This window comes from Oryctolagus cuniculus, chromosome X (genome assembly GCF_051225735.1).
Source record: "Oryctolagus cuniculus isolate XC-2025 breed Fujian yellow rabbit chromosome X, ASM5122573v1, whole genome shotgun sequence".
NCBI classification, from domain to species: Eukaryota; Metazoa; Chordata; class Mammalia; order Lagomorpha; family Leporidae; genus Oryctolagus; species Oryctolagus cuniculus.
Window position 1 is genome coordinate 20,575,468 of NC_142888.1, and position 19,215 is coordinate 20,594,682.

The 19,215-nt window shown below is 40.4% G+C and overlaps 1 protein-coding gene across 1 annotated transcript in view; it reads left to right on the plus strand.

Annotated features, from left to right (window-relative positions):
• LOC100357520 (E3 ubiquitin-protein ligase RLIM) overlaps positions 1 to 19,215 on the plus strand; it is a 45,204-nt gene that overhangs the window by 16,825 nt on the left and 9,164 nt on the right. The window contains exons 2-3 of the mRNA XM_089324689.1: positions 6,254 to 8,015; positions 14,113 to 14,350. Coding sequence (XP_089180815.1) covers positions 6,996 to 8,015; positions 14,113 to 14,350 — 1,258 coding nt within the window. The 5' untranslated portion in view covers positions 6,254 to 6,995. The remainder of the gene's footprint in view (positions 1 to 6,253; positions 8,016 to 14,112; positions 14,351 to 19,215) is intronic.

Below are 19,215 nucleotides of genomic sequence, written 5' to 3' on the forward strand. Positions count from 1 at the left end.
TCATATGGCTGCACGTGTTCCTCTGTGTGTGTGGGTGTGTGTGTGTTTCACTGGCAGAAAGGAAAATGTGCTTTTTGGGAAAATTCTTTTGTAAAGTTCTGGAACCACAAATTTTAGACAAATATTTTGCTTTCTGTCATTTAGGTTTAATACATTGACATCCTCTATCAGTTTCTAGGAAGGATATTTATATATAACCCTTAACATACATATTTCAACACAAATCCTATAATTCCCACTGAAAACAGTGATTGTCTAAACATACTAGGGAAAGCCCTGGATGGGTCTTCTGAGGATAGGAGTCCAACTTCCTTTAGTACATAGTGTGATTGTACTTGTGTCGAACATTACCCAAGAAGTCCCTCCTAGATGTTTTCCTCTACTAATTCACCAGAAGCCTACGCAGTCAGAGTCACACAGTTTTTTCCATGACTGAAGAGCCTTAACTCAACCAAATCACAGTTGTATGTTGAGTGCTGCAGTTTGAAGACAAGATAACGGAGCTTTGAAGAGGCTGATTAGCCTCCCACACGGTATAGCAAGTGGAAAGATCTGAACAGGGTCAATCATGCTCGAGGCTTCTAGCTTGGGCTACTAGGCTACCTTATGTATTAGTTTCTAAACTCTTACCAGTTTTGGAATCCTGGCTCACAATCCTAAAGTCAATAAATTTGGGGATAAAACTCAAAAAATAAGCTGTATTACAGGGGCCGGCGCTGTGGCGCAGCGGGTTAACGCCCTGGCCTAAAGCGCAGGCATCCCATATGGGCACAGGTTCGAGTCCCAGCTGCTCCTCTTCCGATCCAGCTCTCTGCTATGGCCTGGGAAAGCAGTAGAAGATGGCCCAAGTCCTTGGGCCCCTGTACCTCTATGGGAGACCCAGAAGAAACTCCTGGGTCCTGGCTTCAGATCGGCTCAGCCCCAGCCGTTGCGGCCATCTGGGGAGTGAACCAGCAGATGGAAGACCACTCTCTCTTTCTGCCTCTCTTCCCTCTGTCTAATCCTTTCGAATAAATAAATAAATCTTAAAAAAAAATATTACATTTGTAAATATTAGTTTCAAATGGACTTCGGTGTACATTGATCCACATATTTTTCCCCAGGAAGCATACCTACTTAAGAATGCAAAACACAATTGTGACATTACTTTATGATAAGAAACTGTAACAAAGGGGGTTATTTGGAACATCTTAGTGACTAGTATATCTATCTCCAAGGCAAAGACATATCTACTTCTACACTAACTTTCTTGTTCACAGGATAAAAATGAAGGCATTTATTCCACGCTTGTCTCTAATCTCCCTTTTTTATGCTTTTATGATGAATAATTATGTTTTACTATTCAGAGAATAAATATCCTTCTTTTGATTCTCCAGTCAAAAATTTCCTATAAATGCCACCAGTTCAAGAAGGAAAATAGCAATGTCTATTTTGTTTATATATGATATTCAATTGCTTGACATAGGTAGTAGCTTGTGGTAGAAGCACAATTACTAATAAATAACCTCTTCACATATTAATTCATGTAATCACTTAATGACCAAGACTTTGAGATCATAGATTTATCCTAAGTTTGCAGAAATCATGTATTCCTTTTCTGACCTCATACGCTAATTTTATAGTTGAAATCCTATAGCATCATTTCCCTATCTTCACATCACTGATGTCCAAGTTTCCCATGTACAATGTACAGTACAGAATTCTTCCAAAGCTTTTAATGAAGTAAAATGATTCTAAAGCAGCCAGAGACCATATTTAACTAATTAATTTTAATTATTTTATGTGATATATAAACTGAAAAAATATATATGGGATCTAGAGCTGTTCTGTTCACATCATAGTAAGTTAAAGAAATACTAATATTAAGCAAAAAGGATAAAATCCTTAAAAAGATGTTTTCATTAGACTTTACACTATTTTAGTTGCAGAGAATAAGGTGATTCTATACATAGCAAATTACCAAATCAGCTCATTAATTACAGAACCCCATTTATTACAGCAGGCATTGCTATTTGTTAAGTTATTACCTCATAGAGAATGGAGGGAGAAAATAAGACAGCAATAAACATTTCTCAATTGTCAATGTAGGGATATACCCTTTAGACAGAAAACCTCTGAAGTTTCTAAAATAGTTCATTACCTGATTTAAATCAAATGATAGTAAAAATTTTAAATGAGAAACTTGTTGCTAGAAAATTGAATCCAATAAGATGTCTGCAAACTATGATTTTTAAAAGATTTATTTATTTATTTAAAAGTCAGAGTTACACAGAGAGAGAAGGAGAGGCAGAGAGAGAGAGAGAGGTCTCCTATCTGCTGGTTCACTCCCCAGTGAGCAGCAATGGTCAGAGCTCCTCCAATCCAAAGCCATGAGCCAGGAGCCTTCTCTGTGTCTCCCACGTGGGTACAGGGGCCCAAGGCCATAGCAGAGAGCTGGATCGGAAGTGGAGCAGCCGGGACTCGAACCGGTGCCCATAGGGTATGCTGGCACTGCAGGCTTTACCCACTACACCACAGTGCTGGCCCTAAACTATGATTTTGAAAATATTTTTATTTTAAATATAATATTAGTTCAAGTAAATTTATTTTGTCAAAGTTTCTAAAAATAATTGTAGATAAGTTATATTTTACAGGTGGAATAGAAGACAGAAATTGACTGGTGCAACTCCTTCATTTAAGATAGATTAAAACCTGAGCCCAGGATGTGACTTCTCTTTTTTAATGGGGTTCATTTGTGGTTGATTTAGGACAGGATCAGTACTGTAGTCTCTCTGATATAAATCAGACCTGATATTCATGAAGAATGTATGACTTGTTCTCATAAAACTAAGGCAAAGGTATAGAATTCTTTAAAGGGGTAAAAAACTGATACAATTATTTTAACACTTCTGACATGTTTATTTTTGCTTTGTTTTACTGGGAAAAAATTTCCAAAGATTCATTCCATATATTCACATTAATTTGGAAAGGTTGGTTAGTCTTAAGGAAACTCACGAAATTGAGAGCTAAAATCTTTATTGAGAAAGTGATAAAATAACTTGGAAAATAAAAATATGTATATTATGTGTAATATAAAACAATTCTGTTAAAATTCAAAACAAGTGAAAGAAAGTGAGGCTGGTGCTGTGGTGTAACAGGTAAAGCCACTGCCTGCAGTGCCAGCATCCAATATAGGCATCGGTTTGAATCCCGGCTGCTCCACTTCTGATCCAGCTCTCTGCTATGACCTGGGAACATAGTAGAAGATGGCCCAAGCCTTTGAGCCTCTGAACCCGCTTGGGAGATCTGGAAGAAGCTCCTGGCTCCTGGCTTCAGATCGGCACAGCTCTGTCCGTTACGGCCAACTGGGGAGTGAACCAGCTGATGGAAGACCTCTCTTTCTCTCTTTCTCTCTCTCTCTCTCTCTCTCTCTCTCTCTCTCTGCCTCTCCTTCTCTCTCTGTGTAACTCTTTCAAATAAATAAATGAATCTTTAAAAAAATTAATGATTTCTAAATGCCTATGTGTATTTGTGTGTGTGTGTGTGTGTGTGTGTAGAAAACAGAGAATTATATAAGGGATTGTCACATTTTAGGACAGAATATAGACAAAATACAGAGTTCCTAGAACAGTCTTTTCAGCCAAGACAAAGTTAAAGATCAAATAATGGCCTCAGAACAGTAACATGCAGTCTCAGGAAATACATGAAATAGAGTCTAGCTGTAGGGTCCTTTTGCAAAACCTCAGTTTTCAGAGTATTCCTCACAAATACTCTTTAGTATACACAAGAAGACTTTAAGAATATTAAAAATGCAGTCTGGTATCAGCCTCACACACCAACCAAAGTAGGTAAGAATCTCAGAAAGAAAAGTGGATGTGGCTTTTATCTAAAGGAGTGAACACCCGATAAGAATCAAAAGCAACCAGACAATAATAGGGAGAATGAATGAATATGATTAGAAGCATCAAGAACTTAAATCAAAAGAGACAGGGATGGTTCAGAATGAGAAGAATCCTTAGTATTCTCAATCACCTACAAAGAGCAAGCACATTGAGAAATCTACTCAGTTATAAACATATATATATATATATATATATACACACACACATATATATATAGTAGAAGATAGGATGGCTGACGCGGCTAAACTAAGATCCCAGAAGACCAACTTGTGACTCAGCAATGGGACTGAGCCATAACAAAATATGTAGAAGCAGGCACTCAGTTGAACTTTAGAATTGCTATGGACTAGTCCTTTTGAATAGAATTGTGAGTTAAACTATCCTGTGCCTATCTTATTATTGTACATCAAGAATTTGGAGGGCAGATAACTTTTCTTTACTTCACAAGTCTTCTGACTGAGAGAAATTGTATCTGAGGAGTCTCTTCTGTGCCTGGTCTTAATTTAGATGACCAGATCCTGGATATGCATGCCATTGTCATAAGGGAGTAAGGCTGTGGAGGTCTTGGAAGTGGGGTGAATGTATTTTTCCTTGTGAGAATGTAAATATTATCAAGAGGACCGATTATGGTAGGTTAAACATAACTACAAAGCCTTAGTGCTCTGCTCATTGTCATGATCTTTTTTCCTTTGTTTTAAACCAACTCTGGCCTATGGTTGCTTTGAAAAATGAGGAACTGTAGAAACAGTACTATATACTGGCCTGGACCTCTGTTTTAAAAGTGCTGGTCCTGGAGCCAGAGCTTTAGTGTAGTGGGTAAAGCCGCCACCTGCAGAGCTGGCATCCCATGTGGATGCTGGTTTGAGTCCCGGCTGCTCCACTTCCCATCCAGCTCTCTGCTATGGCCTGGGAAAGCAGTACAGATGACCTGAATCCTTGGTCTCCTGCACCCTCATGGGAGATCCAGAAGAAGCTCCTGGCTCCTGGCTTCAGATTGGCACAGCTCCAGCCACTGTGGCCAATTGGAGAGTGAGCCAACTGAAAGAAGACCTCTCCTCTCTCTGTGTAACTCTGACTTTCAAATAAATAAATAAATCTTAAAAAAAAAAAAGTACTGGTCCTTCTATGGTTTCTTCTCAGTCTGAGCCACTGTGTAAGAAATTTGACTATTCTGTTGCTTCTAGGGTAGCTATGTGGAGACGCTGTGGAAAGAGTGAAAGGAAGAGGGGGAAGCAGCAACCAGCCAACAATCAGTTGTTCTCCATCAAGTACTTAGTGACCCCAGAGATAACATGGAGCACAAATAAGCCCTATTGTCCATTCTCTGATTTTCTGACTTTTAGACTTGTGAGATAAAATAATGATGAATTGCTGGCTTTAGCCACTATGATTTGTGTTTTCTTAAAGATTTATTTATTTGAAAAGCAGAGTTACAAAGGGGGGGGAAGAGAGAGAGAAATTGATTTTCCATCCACTGGTTCACTCCCCAGATGGCCATAACAGCTAGGGCAGTGCCACAAGGCCAGACCAAAGCCAGGAGCCAGGAGCTTCATCTGGGTCTCCCATATTGGTGCAGAGGCCCAAGGACTTGGGTCATCCTCTGCTGCTTTCCCAGGCACATTAGCAGGAAGCTGGATTGGAAATGGAGCAGCCAGGACTTGAAAGGGTGCCCATATAGGGTACAGGCACTACAGATGTCAGCTTAACCTGTTACACCACAATGCTGGCCTCCCATTAAGTTTTTGATGTAGGTTGTTATTCAACAAAGGATAACCAGACACTTACATATACATTCATAATGTGAAATCTTATGCCTTGCACAGAGTACAGGATGTTCACTGAAGGTGAGAAATATTCATTAAAACTTTATTTTATACTTCTGATTATTCTCAAATTCTATATACTGGAGAACAATGAATACAATTCATGAGAAAAGATGTCCAATATTTGATAAAATATATTTATTCTAAAATTGTTTTCATATCTTGTAAATTATTTAGATGTAATTAACAACACACATTATTTATATATATGATGTACAGTTTGATATTTTTATATATGCATATATTGGGAAATGATCAGCACAATCAGAATAATCAACATACATATTACCTCACATAGTTATCACTTTGTTTTTTGGTGTAGTGATGCTAAAAACATTTTTAAAGGTCATAACAAATGATTTTACTACATCAGAGAATATACTGGATCAATTAATGAGGAAGCAGTAATTTCTAGTAATTTGGATTATATTAGATTCAGTTACATAATTTGTAACCATAAGTCATAACACCTTTTACTCTTTTTTTCAACCAGCTTATGGTCAAGAGTTTCTCTTTTTTAATATTTTTTCTTTCTTTTCTATTTGAAAGGCAGAGAGACACACAGAGAAAGAGATCATCTGTTTGCTGATTCTCTCCCCAAATACTGGACTGCAAGCTAAGAATCAAGAACTTGATAGAAGTTTCAGACCTGGGTGGCAGAGACACAACTACTTGAGTCATCACCTGCTGCTTCCCAGGGTGTGCATTAGCAGGAAGCTGGAATGAAAAGTGGAGCTGGGACTCAAAGCAAAGTACACCATTACTGGATGCGGGCATCCCAAGTGGTGTATTAACTTTTGTGCAAAACGTCTAATTATAGTTCACAACCCTATAAGTGCTTTCAATCTCTTTGCCTAGCAGTATTTTCAAACAACTCCTGCATGTTCATTATTTGTTAGCTTTATTTTGTCTTAAGACAAATGTTTCTGGCCTGTATGAATGAACATTGCAAAATATTTCAAATCAGGTAACTATATATGGATATATATCTGCTTTCAACCGTAATTAAAGCGTGTTGTGATCAGGGACACTCATTTCAAAAAACAGTTGTTTTGCAGTCGTTTCTATTTCTCAAGTGATCTCAGCTACGGCGATGGAAGGGAAGAGCCTTGTGGAACATTCTAGAATCTAGGCAACCACACAGAAGTAAACTAAGAAAGAGCCAGAATCTGGAACTACTTCTACTTTAGCGTATACTCCAACAGTGGCCTGCCTGGGATACCCTGTCTCTCAGGTCATTACCTTCTTGGTGATCAATTTACAGGCACTCCAGACCCAGTTTTCAAGGACCATGAGTTACAGCCGTCCTCCTCCCAACGTGGAGGGAATGACATCACTCAAGGTGTACAATCTGACCTACCGCACTTCGGTCAACACTCTGCGGCGTGTTTTCGAGAAATATGGGCATCTTGGCGATGTGTACATTCCGCGGGACCACTTCACTAAAGAGTCCCGTGGATTTGCATTTGTACGCTTCTACCACAAGCACCACGCTGAGGATGCCATGGACGCTCTAGATGGGATCATGCTGGATGGCCGTGAATTGCGGGTCCACATGGCGCGCTATGGTCGCCTCTCAGATTCCTACCGCGACTACCGTTGGGGAACAAAACCCTACAGGTGGGATGGAGACGACTACGAACGTCAAAACCGCAGCCCAAGGCGACGACACACCCGACCCAGCCGTTCCAGGAGCCAAAGTCGGAGCCGGAGCCGGAGCCGGAGCCGGAGCCGGAGCCGGAACCGGAGCCGGAGCTGGAGCCGGAGCCGGAGCCGAAGCCGGAGCCGGAACCGAAGCCGAAGCCGAAGCCGGAGCCGAAGCTGGAGCCGGAGCCGAAGCTGGAGCCGGGACCGAAGCTGGAGCCGGAGCCGGAGCCGAAGCCAAGGTCGAGGCCAAAGCGGAGCCCGAGGACGAGGCCGATCTCGAGCCCGATCCCGAGCCCGATCCCGAGCCCGATCCCGAGCCCGATCCCGAGCCCGAGGCCGAGGCCGAGGCCGAAGCCGAGGCCGAGCCCGAGCTCGATGCCGAGCCAGATCTCGCGCTCGATCGCGAGCCCGGTCCCGTGGCCGATCCCGCGGCCGGTCCCGCGGCCGGTCCCGCGGCCGATCTCGAGCCCGTTCCCGTGCCAGATCTCGTGCCCGGTCCCGTGCCAGATCTCGTGCCCGGTCCCGTGTGCAATCTCGATCTTGGAGCAGATCGCATTTCAATCGCTGGAAGTCAAGGTCTCGCCCCCGCTCGCGCGCTCACAGAAGATCTCCATCAACCTCCACATCCAGATCTACACGAAGGTCTACGTCTAAGTCCACCTCGGTGTCCAGATCTCGCTAGCTGACCAGGTCCAGCAGCCTTCCGCCAAGATACCTGAGGGGAAGCAAATCCAGATCGCTGTCCAAGTGCGCCTTCAAGTTCCCTGAAGATGAAGGGGAGGTACCCTTATAAGTTAGCTGTTTATCAACAAGCCTTCGGAGGACTAGAGGCAAGGGGGTTACCAATAGCTAAGTCCTTGGAAAAAATCGCTAGTGATTGAAGGAGGAGGGCGAGTTGTGTTATGTAATTTGTTTTAAGCCTTGCTTCAGGTAGTTAATTGCATTTTATATGGCATTTTGTTGCTGTTGGTTGAATAATAATATTTGAATATCTTATAAGGTGATGTAAAAGATTTTCATTATTGGTTTGGATATTTGAATTTTAGTTAGCGTGCTGGCTTTTGTTTGCAAGTCAACAGGTTAGAACCTTAATTTGTGGCCCCCTGATGTAAGAAAATGTGTGCAGCCATTTCCTGTTAATAGTATAAAACTCTAGTGATTATGATTACCACACTATTGCTTTCATGTTTTAAAATTAAAAACCCACTAAAGTTAGTCTACATTTATTTACATGTGCTGTTTATCTTCTGCTTTAAATGGCAATCTGACCCCACATTAGTATGAAGATACTTCAGATGGAAATAATTCATTTTCTTAAGGGATTTATCAAACACAACTTTAATCTCTATTTTTGTGCATTAAGCAAAGATGAATAAAAGTTCAGTAATGCTGATTAGCTGTTATGGGGTCATTTTGCAGTTTGGCTAGTTAATGTTTTCTCCTGGTTGCTCCTCTAGAGTAAGGGTGATGTGATGTGCAAAAACAAATGAGTGTCCGGCCAGCGCCGCGTCTCACTAGGCTAATCCTCCGCCTAGCAGCGCCGGCACACCGGGTTCTAGTCCCGGTCGGGGCGCCGGATTCTGTCCTGGTTGCCCCTCTTCCAGGCCAGCCCTCTGCTGTGGCCAGGGAGTGCAGTGGAGGATGGCCCAGGTGCTTGGGCCCTGCACCCCATGGGAGACCAGGAGAAGCACCTGGCTCCTGGCTCCTGCCATCGGATCAGCGCGGTGCACCAGCCGCGGCGGCCATTGGAGGGTGAACCAACGGCAAAGGAAGACCTTTCTCTCTGTCTCTCTCTCTCACTGTCCACTCTGCCTGTCAAAAAAAAAAAAAAAAAAAAAAAAACAAATGAGTGTCCAGTTTATTAAAATGTCTGACAGCCGTACTCAATCTTTCTGGACTTGGCAGTATATAACAGAGTAAAATAAGCACATTAGTGGATAATAAATACATCTTTTTTCCCCCTTTCATTCCCACAGTGGTAAATTTGATCATATTTATTTGTGAAATTAAGTATGAAAAATGTTAGGAAAGCAAATAATTTATTTCTAAGTACTGATAACACTCTGGCTGTTTTGCATATGCATATTCTGTACTATAGCCACTTTTTGAAGTTTAAAACGTTTTTCTTGGTGTTTTAATAAAAAAGTAAAACTTCAATTATATTTTCATTCATAAAACTGTAAAGCAAAAAGACATTGAGGCTGTCCATCTCAAATATTGCCTTACGAACAACAAATTATCAAGACAACAGGGTACCAAACTTCAGAGAATCAATGTGTAAGTATTTTAATTTAGCAACCTGCATTCGAAGTACCACACATCTGCTAGTACCTCAGGGCTTTGTTCCCCAAGATTGACTTGACTTTGGAGTTTGGGCCTGAGTCAATATTCTAGCTTTCTCTCTCTCTCTCTCTCTCTCTCTCTCTCTCTCTCTATTTCCCTCTCTCTCTCTTTAAGATTTATTTATTTACTTGAGAGGCAGAATTATATATAGAGAGGGAAAGACAGAGAGGTCCTCCATCCACTGGTTCACTCCCTCAGTGGTCACAATGGCCAGAGCTGAGCCGATCTGAAGCCAGGTGCCAAGGGCTTCTTCCTGATCCCCCACATGAATGCAGGGGCCCAAGCACTTGGGCCATCTTCCACTGCTTTCCCAGGTCATCAGCGGGGAGCTGGATCAGAAATGGAGCATCCAGGTCTCCTACAAGTGCCCATATGGGATGCTAACGCTACAGGCAAGTGGCTTTACCAGCTACGCCACAATGCCAGCCTCAACAGTTCACTTCTCAATAAATGTCTGCCAGTAAAAGTCTTGCATACATCCCAGCTTTCTGCTAATGTCTGTGCTGGGAAGCAGCAGGTAATGAAATGGCTCAAGTACTTGGAGTCCCTGCCATCCTCGTGGGACACCCAAAAGTTCTGGGACTCTACCATCTGCCCAGCGTAGCCCCCGTTAATGTTGGTATTTGAGAACTCAATTAGCAGGTGAAATATGCCTGTCTGTCTCTTTCTATATAAATCTCCCTGTCTCTTTGGCTTTCAGATAAAATAAAAATAAATAAATAAAACAAACTTGTAATAAATTTCTGTTGCTTTAAGAAAGCAAGGGAAAAAAAGTAAAATTTAAATGAACAGTACATTTAACATTGTACGGCCTCAGGTTTAGGATGAAGTACAATCTCATTGCAGAGGAAATTTCAAAGTTCAGTGAAATCAATCTACTATTAGCCAGAAACTACAGTGAAGCCAGTGGTTATTAATCTAACGAAGCATCTGTTCAAAGTTTTTAAGTATATACACCACACACACACACACACACACGTACACTCCTCACACTAATTAAGAATTTACCAAATTTAGGCGTCTTAAAAATCCCACCAGGGAGTTAATTGGTTACATAATGTTATCGCACTCTTTATTAAGGTATCAGTGAAAGACATTTGAGCTCCCACCAGGACCATTTTCTTCCTTAATATAAACCAAATGCTCTGTGTCCTTTACTTCAGGATATTTTTCTCTTCATTTGAGAATCAAATGAGTATTACTGGGCCAAGACACCAAAATATATAGTACAGTGTGTGAAACAAATATACAAGTATGGGCATTTTGGAAGAAACTAAACTCATGTCACAGAGAAGTAGGATGTTTATTTGACAGAATTAACCCACTCCATGATCACATTTATCTCAGAATCTAATGGAAAAAGTGTTTTTTTCCCCAATATAATTACAGTCTCAATTTTGGCATCTGATATTTTTTAAATAAATGATTGACAAAAAATTTTCTTTTTTCATGAAAAAATAAAACTAAAAACTAAATTACAGAAATATGTTTCAAGAATGCACAGTAGAAAATGTTTTCCATGACAGATGTATTAAAAACTACTTTCTAACATCTGATTACATTACTGATCATACCCCTCTCCTGTTGAAGCTTAATTAGGGCTCTTAGTTGTAAGTGACAAAATCCTTTCAAGCTTACATTTTTTATATAGAAAGCTTTTATTTAATAAATATAAATTTCATAGGTACAACTTTTGGATTATAGTGGTTCTTCCCCCCATACCCACCCTCCCACCCCCAAACGGTCCCACCTCCTACTCCCTCTCCCATTAATTTCATTAAGATTCATTTTTAATTATCTTTATATATAGACAATCAAGTCCATACTAAGTAAAGATTTCAACAGTTTGCACCCACACAGACACACAAAATATAAGGTACTGTTTGGAGACTAGTTTTACTGTTAATTCTCATAGTACAACTCATTGAGGACAGAGGTTCTACATGGGAAGCAAGTGCAGAGTGACTCCTGTTGTTGATTTAACAATTGACACTCTTATTTATGATGTCAGTAATCACCCGAGGCTCTTGTCATGAGCTGCCAAGGCTATGGAAGCCTCTTGAGTTCGCCAACTCCGATCTTATTTAGACAAGGTCATTGTCAAAGTGGAAGTTCTCTCCTCCCTTCAGAGAAAGATACCTCCTTCTTTGATGACCCCTTCTTTCCACTGGGATCTCACTCACAGAGATCTTTCATGTAGGTCATTTTTTGCCACTGTGTCTTGGCTTTCCGTGCCTGAAATGCTCTCATGGGATTTTCAGCCATATCCAAGCTTAATTTCTTTTTAAAATAGAACATATTGGTTTATAGATCTAGAATATCTAAAACATGCCTATCTAAAATATCTAAAACATGCCTAGTTTTGAGTAGGTCTCAAAATTTTTCTTTATTATCTGTCTCTTTCTCCATATTTGTTTTCTTCTGTCTCTCTGTTGGTTTTCTCATTATCTGGTAAACAAGACAGATGCAAGCATCTTTAGTTTTATATCCTACCAGTTAGCAACCACAGTGGAAAATAATTTCTCATTTTCTCACTGAGTAGTTCTAGCTAACAGCTCAGATTTAACCCTTGATTGGACTACTTTTGGTTATATGCTCATGCTTAAGCCGCTTACCAGTTTCAGCAATTTGAGGTGGCTGATTGGACATGGCTCAGTGATGTGTCCTCTCCTTTATCCATGGCAGTGAATTCATCTGCACCTAAAGCAATTGTACTGAGATTGGAATCCCCTCCTCCATGGAAATTCCAGGTCATATTGTAAGTATGATAAGTGGTTTTGCAAAGTCGGCAAAAATAACAAAATCTGTTTTGAAAAAATAATATGTTTTGTTTGTCTGATTTTTAAATTATTTATTTCTATTTGGAAGGCAGAGAGACAGAGACAGAGAGAAAGAGATTTTCTCTTTGTTGGTTTACTTCCCAGATGGCTGCAACAGTCAGAGTTGGGCCAGGCTGAAGCCAGGAGCCAGGAACTCCATGTAGGTCTCCCATGTGGTTGGTAGTGATCCAAGGACTTAGGTCACATTCTGCTCCTTTCCCAGGAATTAGCAGGGAACTGGATCAGAAATCAGCCAGGATTCCAACCAGTGCATCACAGGCCACTGAACCACAGTGCCAGCCCTGTGCTTGTCTCATTTCTTGCAGGGAAAAATTCACAATCCAATTTGTAGTATATGTTATTCTTTCTTGAAATAACTTAACAACACATCTATCTCTACCAGAAAGTGTAGCCAAAGGTCATTCAAGTCTTCCTTCTGTCTGAAATAGTTTTCTCTCCATCAACACACATCCTACTGCCAGGTCCTACCTGCAGAAAACCATAACTATCTTTAAAGACTCACAATTAATTAATTAATTAATTTTGAAAGGCAGAGAGAGTGCTCTCATCTGCTGATTCAGTCTCCAAATTCCTGTAACAACTAGTGCTGATTCCAGCCAACTCAAGACCACGAAGCTGAAATCTGGAACAGGTGTGGTGCCAGGATTCGAACTCACAGATTCCCCTTGAAGATTCAAATTTAAATGTGATATCTCTGTGGAATGTTTCCCAACCATTATATAATCGATGTCAGGCAGTTGTTTGCACTTACGTGATAACTACATACTAGTATATAAGTATTTTATAGTATACGAGTATTACTGTCTGTTTTAAAAGTGCCTGTAATGTTTTAGCTAGTTCTGTTTCACAGTTATAACGTTCGTGAGAAAAGAAACACAAAATGAAACTGGACGCCTTTGTGGAGAATCCCTAAGAGATATTTTGGGTTAGTAGCAAACTAATTATTAGTTCAAGGTGATGCCATTAGGTGACAGAATTGAAAAGACCCAACACAAGGGATTCAACACTGGCCCTTGGTGAATTATCAAAAACTGTGGGATTTCTTAGTGAGCTTCTGTGATGTGGGGAGAAAAGACAGAGAAGTTCCTGGACATATGAAAATGAGAACTGCTGTATTTAACCAGGATGACTGGCGTGGCATTTTGAAGAAGCCAGGCTATGTGATGGAACCTACTGCTTTCAAACAACTGGAGCATACAAGAACTAGGCAAAAGCCTCCTGAAGTTTGAAAGGAGGTGAAGGACAGTGCTTGGTATACAGTGAGTGCTCAGCAGTATCTGCTAGTTTTAAATGAAATGAAACCTACCCTGAGTGCTTTATATTTGGTAATAATGGGGGAATAATGGGTGCCTAGGCAACTATGACTGGCAAGTGTTATGTCAAGGGCAGGTCTCAGCAGGACCCTCAGGAAACTGAGGGCTGTAATTCACAAGCCCAGAGGAGAGGCCCATGTGTAGGCAGGACCTACTGAATGGGATCCTGCTACCCAAAGTGAAGTGAAACGTGAAGAAAACGGAACTGTAGACTTTGCGTTTCAACACTATGTCAGTTTAGTTAATTTTCCATTTGTTTTTTTAGATGGATAACTCAGATGCTGATGATGAAGATGGATTTGAAGCCCAGGACAGAGATCAGGTAGAGCAATTGGTTCAGAATACAGAATTTTATCGATTTGTAAGACACGTAGGTGAGGAAGATTACAGGCTAGTGAGGGGTAGTAATTTGATAAGCACCATGGATGAACGTACAGAAGCAGAGTTAGGGAGAAGTCTACACGTTGAAGAGGACACAATATTGGAATCACACGAAGATGAAGGTAGGTTTCCCTTGGGGGCAGGAATAGAATGGAATGGATGAGGAAGTGTGTAACAGTAAATGTCAGTCAAAGTGTATATAGAGGCGGCACAAATTGATTTTATACTAAGTTACTGCCCATAAAAGAATACATTCATTTGATCTTTGGTGAGAATATCAAAGTATGTTTTTCCTGGTTCATATTTGGGTTTGAATTAGCAAAAGTGAGAAATAGCTTATAGAGCTTTTTCTTGTTTTTGTACTCTAATGCAAATTTCTCTTCCTTCCTGAATTATTTCTTCTAAACTGATATGTCACTCTATATCAGCCAAAATAATTGTTGTATATTGTAATCAAGTAGTTCTCAACTGAGGTAGTTTTGCTCCTCTCCAAGGGGACATTTGGCAGTATCTGGAGATATTTTGGGTTGTCACAACAGAGTGGATGGGTGTTATTGGCATTCAGTGGGAGAATGCTCAGGACAGCTTCCCAAAACAAAAAGTTATCCAGCTCCAAATGTAAATAGTGCTAATGTGGAAAAGCCTGCTCTAACCTCAATTCTGGTATTTCTCTCCCATCGCAAAGAAGGGAATCGTAAGTATCAAAAAGCGTCTACAACAACATTTTTGTTCTTTTTTTGTATTCTTACTGTTCTTTTTTATACAAAGATTTTATTTAATATAAAGTTCGTAAGTACAACTTTTGGATTATAGCAGTTCTTCCCCCACCATGCACGCTCTTGCACCTCCAAACCATCCCTCCTCCTACTCCCTCTCCCATCCTATTTATTCTTCATTGAGATTCACTTTTCTATTATTATGATATATTTGCTTTTTTGAAGGTCTTTATTTAATGAATACAAATTTTCATATGTACAACTTTTAGGGATATAGTGTTTCTTCCCCCTATTTTCTCCCTCCCACCCACACTCCCATCCCACCTCCCACTCACTCTCCTGCTCCATTTTCCATTAAGATTCCTTTTATAATTGACTTTATATACAGAAGACCAACTCTTTACTAAGGAGAGATTTCAACTATTTGCACCCACACAGACACACAAAATATAAGGTACAGTTTGAAGATAAGTTTTAATATTAATTCTCATAGTACAACTCATTAAGGACAGAAGTCCAGCATGGGGAGCAAGTGCACTATGACTCCTGTTGTTGATTTAACAACAGACATACTTATTTATGATGTCAGTGATCACTTGAGGCTGTTGATGTGAGCTGCCAAGGCTATGGAAGCCTTTTGAGTTCACAAACTCTGTCGGTTTCTAGCCAGGGCCAGGGCTATTTGCAAATGCTCTCATAGTGTTTCCAATCAGGCCTTAGGGGCTGATTCTGAGGTCAAGTGCTGTTTAGGGTGTTTGTCATTCTGTGTGGAATTCTTCCCATGTTGGAACATTCTCTCCTTTGTAATTTTATCTACTATTATTACCAGGCACTTGGTCTTATTTATGTGATTCCTTTGACTGATGGTCTTATGTATATGATCAATTCCATATTTAATATCACGTTATCACATAAGATGATATTCCTCAAGGCTACCTTCAGAGAAAGGAGGGAGGTTATGGAGGGAAAACCGCTATAATACAAAAGTTGTACTTTTGAAATTTATGTTTACTAAATAAAAGTTTTCTAAAAAAAAAAAAAAAAAAAAGATGGGATTCGTGCCACCCAACAAAATAGGATTTGGAGTCCCATGGCAAGTTTTAGCTTCATCCTTAGGGGTAGGTCTGTGGGAATGTGTGCTGCTCTGTACAGCTCTTCCCTCTCTCATTCCCACCCATTTTTTTTTTAATTTATTAGACAGATAGAGTTATAGACAGTGAGAGAGAGAAACAGAGAGAAAGGTCTTCCTTCCATTGGTTCACTCCCCAAATGGCCGCTATGGCCGGTGCTACACCTATCTGAAGCCAGGAGCCAGGTGCTTCTTCCTGGTCTCCCATGTGGGTGCAGGGGCCCAAGCACTTGGACCATCCTCCACTGCCTTCCCAGGCCACAGCAGAGAGCTGGACTGGAAGAGGAGCAGCTGGGTCTAGAACCCAGTGCCCATATGGGATGCCAGTGCCACAGGCAGAGGATTAGCCAAATGAGCCATGGCACTGCTCCCGCCACTCATTTATAACTGATATATTTTCAATTGACTTAATGCAACTGTGATTAATTCTATGTTAAGTAAGGAGTTCAGCCAATGGTATTAAGTAGAGAAGAAAAAAAAGAATAAAAAATAGATAAAGTGAAACAATAAAGTGTTCCTCAACAGTCAAGAATAGGACTGTTCAAGTAATTGCTTCTCATAATGTCAGTTTCACTTCTACAGGTTTCCTTTTAGGTGCTCTGTTAGTTGTCACTGATCAGGGAGAACATATGATATTTGTCCCTTTGGGACTGCCTTATTTTACTCAGCATGATGTTTTCCAGATTCCTCCATTTTGTTGCAAATGATCAGATTTCATTTTTTACTGCTGGGTAGTATTCCATAGAGTACATATCCCATAGTTTCTTTATCCAGTCTTCCATTGATGGGCATTTAGGTTGGTTCCATTTCTTAGCTATTGTGAATTGAGCTGCAATAAACATTGAGGTACAGATAGCACTTTTATTAGCCAATTTAATTTCCATTGGGTTTATTCCAAAGAGTGGAATTGCTGGGTTATATGGTAGGGCTATATTGAGGTTTCTGAAGAATCTCCAAACTGTATTCCATAGTGGCTTTACCAGTTTGCATTCCCACCAACAGTGGGTTGGTGTCCCTTTTTCCCCACATCCTTGCCAGCATTTCTTGTTTGTTGATTTCTTTTCTTTTTTTTTTTTAACTTTTATTTAATGAATATAAATTTCCAAAGTACGATTTATGGATTACAATGGTTTCCCCCACATACCGTCCCTCCCACCCACTACCCTCCCCTTTCCCACTCCCTCTCCCCTTCCATTCACATCAAGATTCATTTTCAATTATCTTAATATACAGAAGATCAGCTTAGTATACATTAAGTAAGGATTTCAACAGTTTGCTCCCACACAGAAACATAAAGTGAAAAATAATAGATGATTTTTTTTAAATGATGATGAAATCAGATCAGACCTATTGTCATGTTTAATCCCAGTGAGAGTCAAGTTGGGAGTTGAAAATTTCTTTTTTTTTTTTTTAACAGAGGATCAGTTTAGTATACATTAAGTAAAGATTTCAACAGTTTGCACCCCCATAGAAACACAAAGTGAAATATATTGTTTGAGTACTCGTTATAGCATTAAATCTCAATACACAGCACATTAAGGACAGAGATCCTACATGAGGAGTAAGTGCACCGTGACTCCTGTTGTTGACTTTACCAATTGACACTCCTGTCTATGGCATCAGTAGTCTCCCTATGCTCCAGTCATGAGTTTCCAAGGCTATGGAAGCCCTCTGAGTTCTCTGACTCTTATCTTGTTTAGACAAGGTCATAGTCAAAGTGGAGGTTCTCTCCTCCCTTCAGAGAAAGGTACCTCCTTCTTTGAAGACCTGTTCTTTCCACTGGGATCTCACTCGCAGAGATCTTTTCCCAGAGTGTCTTGGCTTTCCATACCTGAAATACTCTCATGGGCTTTTCAGCCAGATCCGAATGCCTTTAGGGCTGATTCTGAGGCCAGAGTGCTATTTAGGACATCTGCCATTCTATGAGTCTGCTGAGTATCTCACTTCCCATGTTGGATCACTCGCCCCTTTATTTATTCCATCGGTTAGTGTTAGCAGGTACTAGACTTGTTTATGTGCTCCCTTTGACTCTTAGTCCTTTCATTATGATCAATTGTGAACTGAAATTGATCACTTGGAATAGTGAGATGGCATTGGTACATGCCACCCTGATGGGATTGAATTGGAATCCCCTGGTATGTTTTTAACTCTACCATTTGGGGCAAGTCAGCTTGAGCATGTCCCAAATTATACATCTCTTCCCTCTCTTATTCCCACTCTTATGTTTAACAGGGATCACATTTCAGTTAATTTTTAACACTTAAGAATAACTGTGTATTAATTACAGAATTAAACCAGTCATATTAAGTAGAACAGACAAAAAAACTACTAAGAGGGATAATGTATTAAGTTGTTCATTAACAGTCAGGGCTATGCTGATCAAGTCACCGTTTCCCATAGTGTCCATTTCACTTCAGGAGGTTTCCTTTTTGGTGTTCAGTCAGTTGTCACCGATCAGGGAGAACATATGGTATTTGTCCCTTTGGGACTGGCTTATTTCACTCAGCATGATGTGTTCCAGATTCCTCCATTTTGTTGCAAATGACTGGATTTCGTTGTTTCTTACTGCGGTATAGTATTCTAAAGAGTACATATCCCATAATTTCTTTATCCAGTCTACCGTTGATGGGCATTTAGGTTGGTTCCAGGTCTTAGCTATTGTGAATTGAGCTGCAATAAACATTAGGCTGCAGACCACTTTTTTGTTTGCCAATTTAAATTCCTTTGGGTAAATTCCAAGGAGTGGGATGGCTGGGTTGAATGGTAGGGTTATATTCAGGTTTCTGAGGAATCTCCAGACTGACTTCCATAGTGGCTTTACCAGTTTGCATTCCCACCAACAGTGGGTTAGTGTCCCTTTTTCCCCACATCCTCGCCAGCATCTGTTGTTGGTAGATTTCTGAATGTGAGCCATTCTAACCGGGGTGAGGTGAAACCTCATTGTGGTTTTGATTTGCATTTCCCTGATTGCTAGCGACCTTGAACATTTTTTCATGTGCCTGTTGGCCATTTGGATTTCCTCTTTTGAAAAATGTCTATTGAGGTCCTTGGCCCATCTCTTAAGTGGGTTGTTGGTTTTGTTTTTGTGGAGTTTCTTGATCTCTTTGTAGATTCTGGTTATTAATCTGTTGCATAGTTTGCA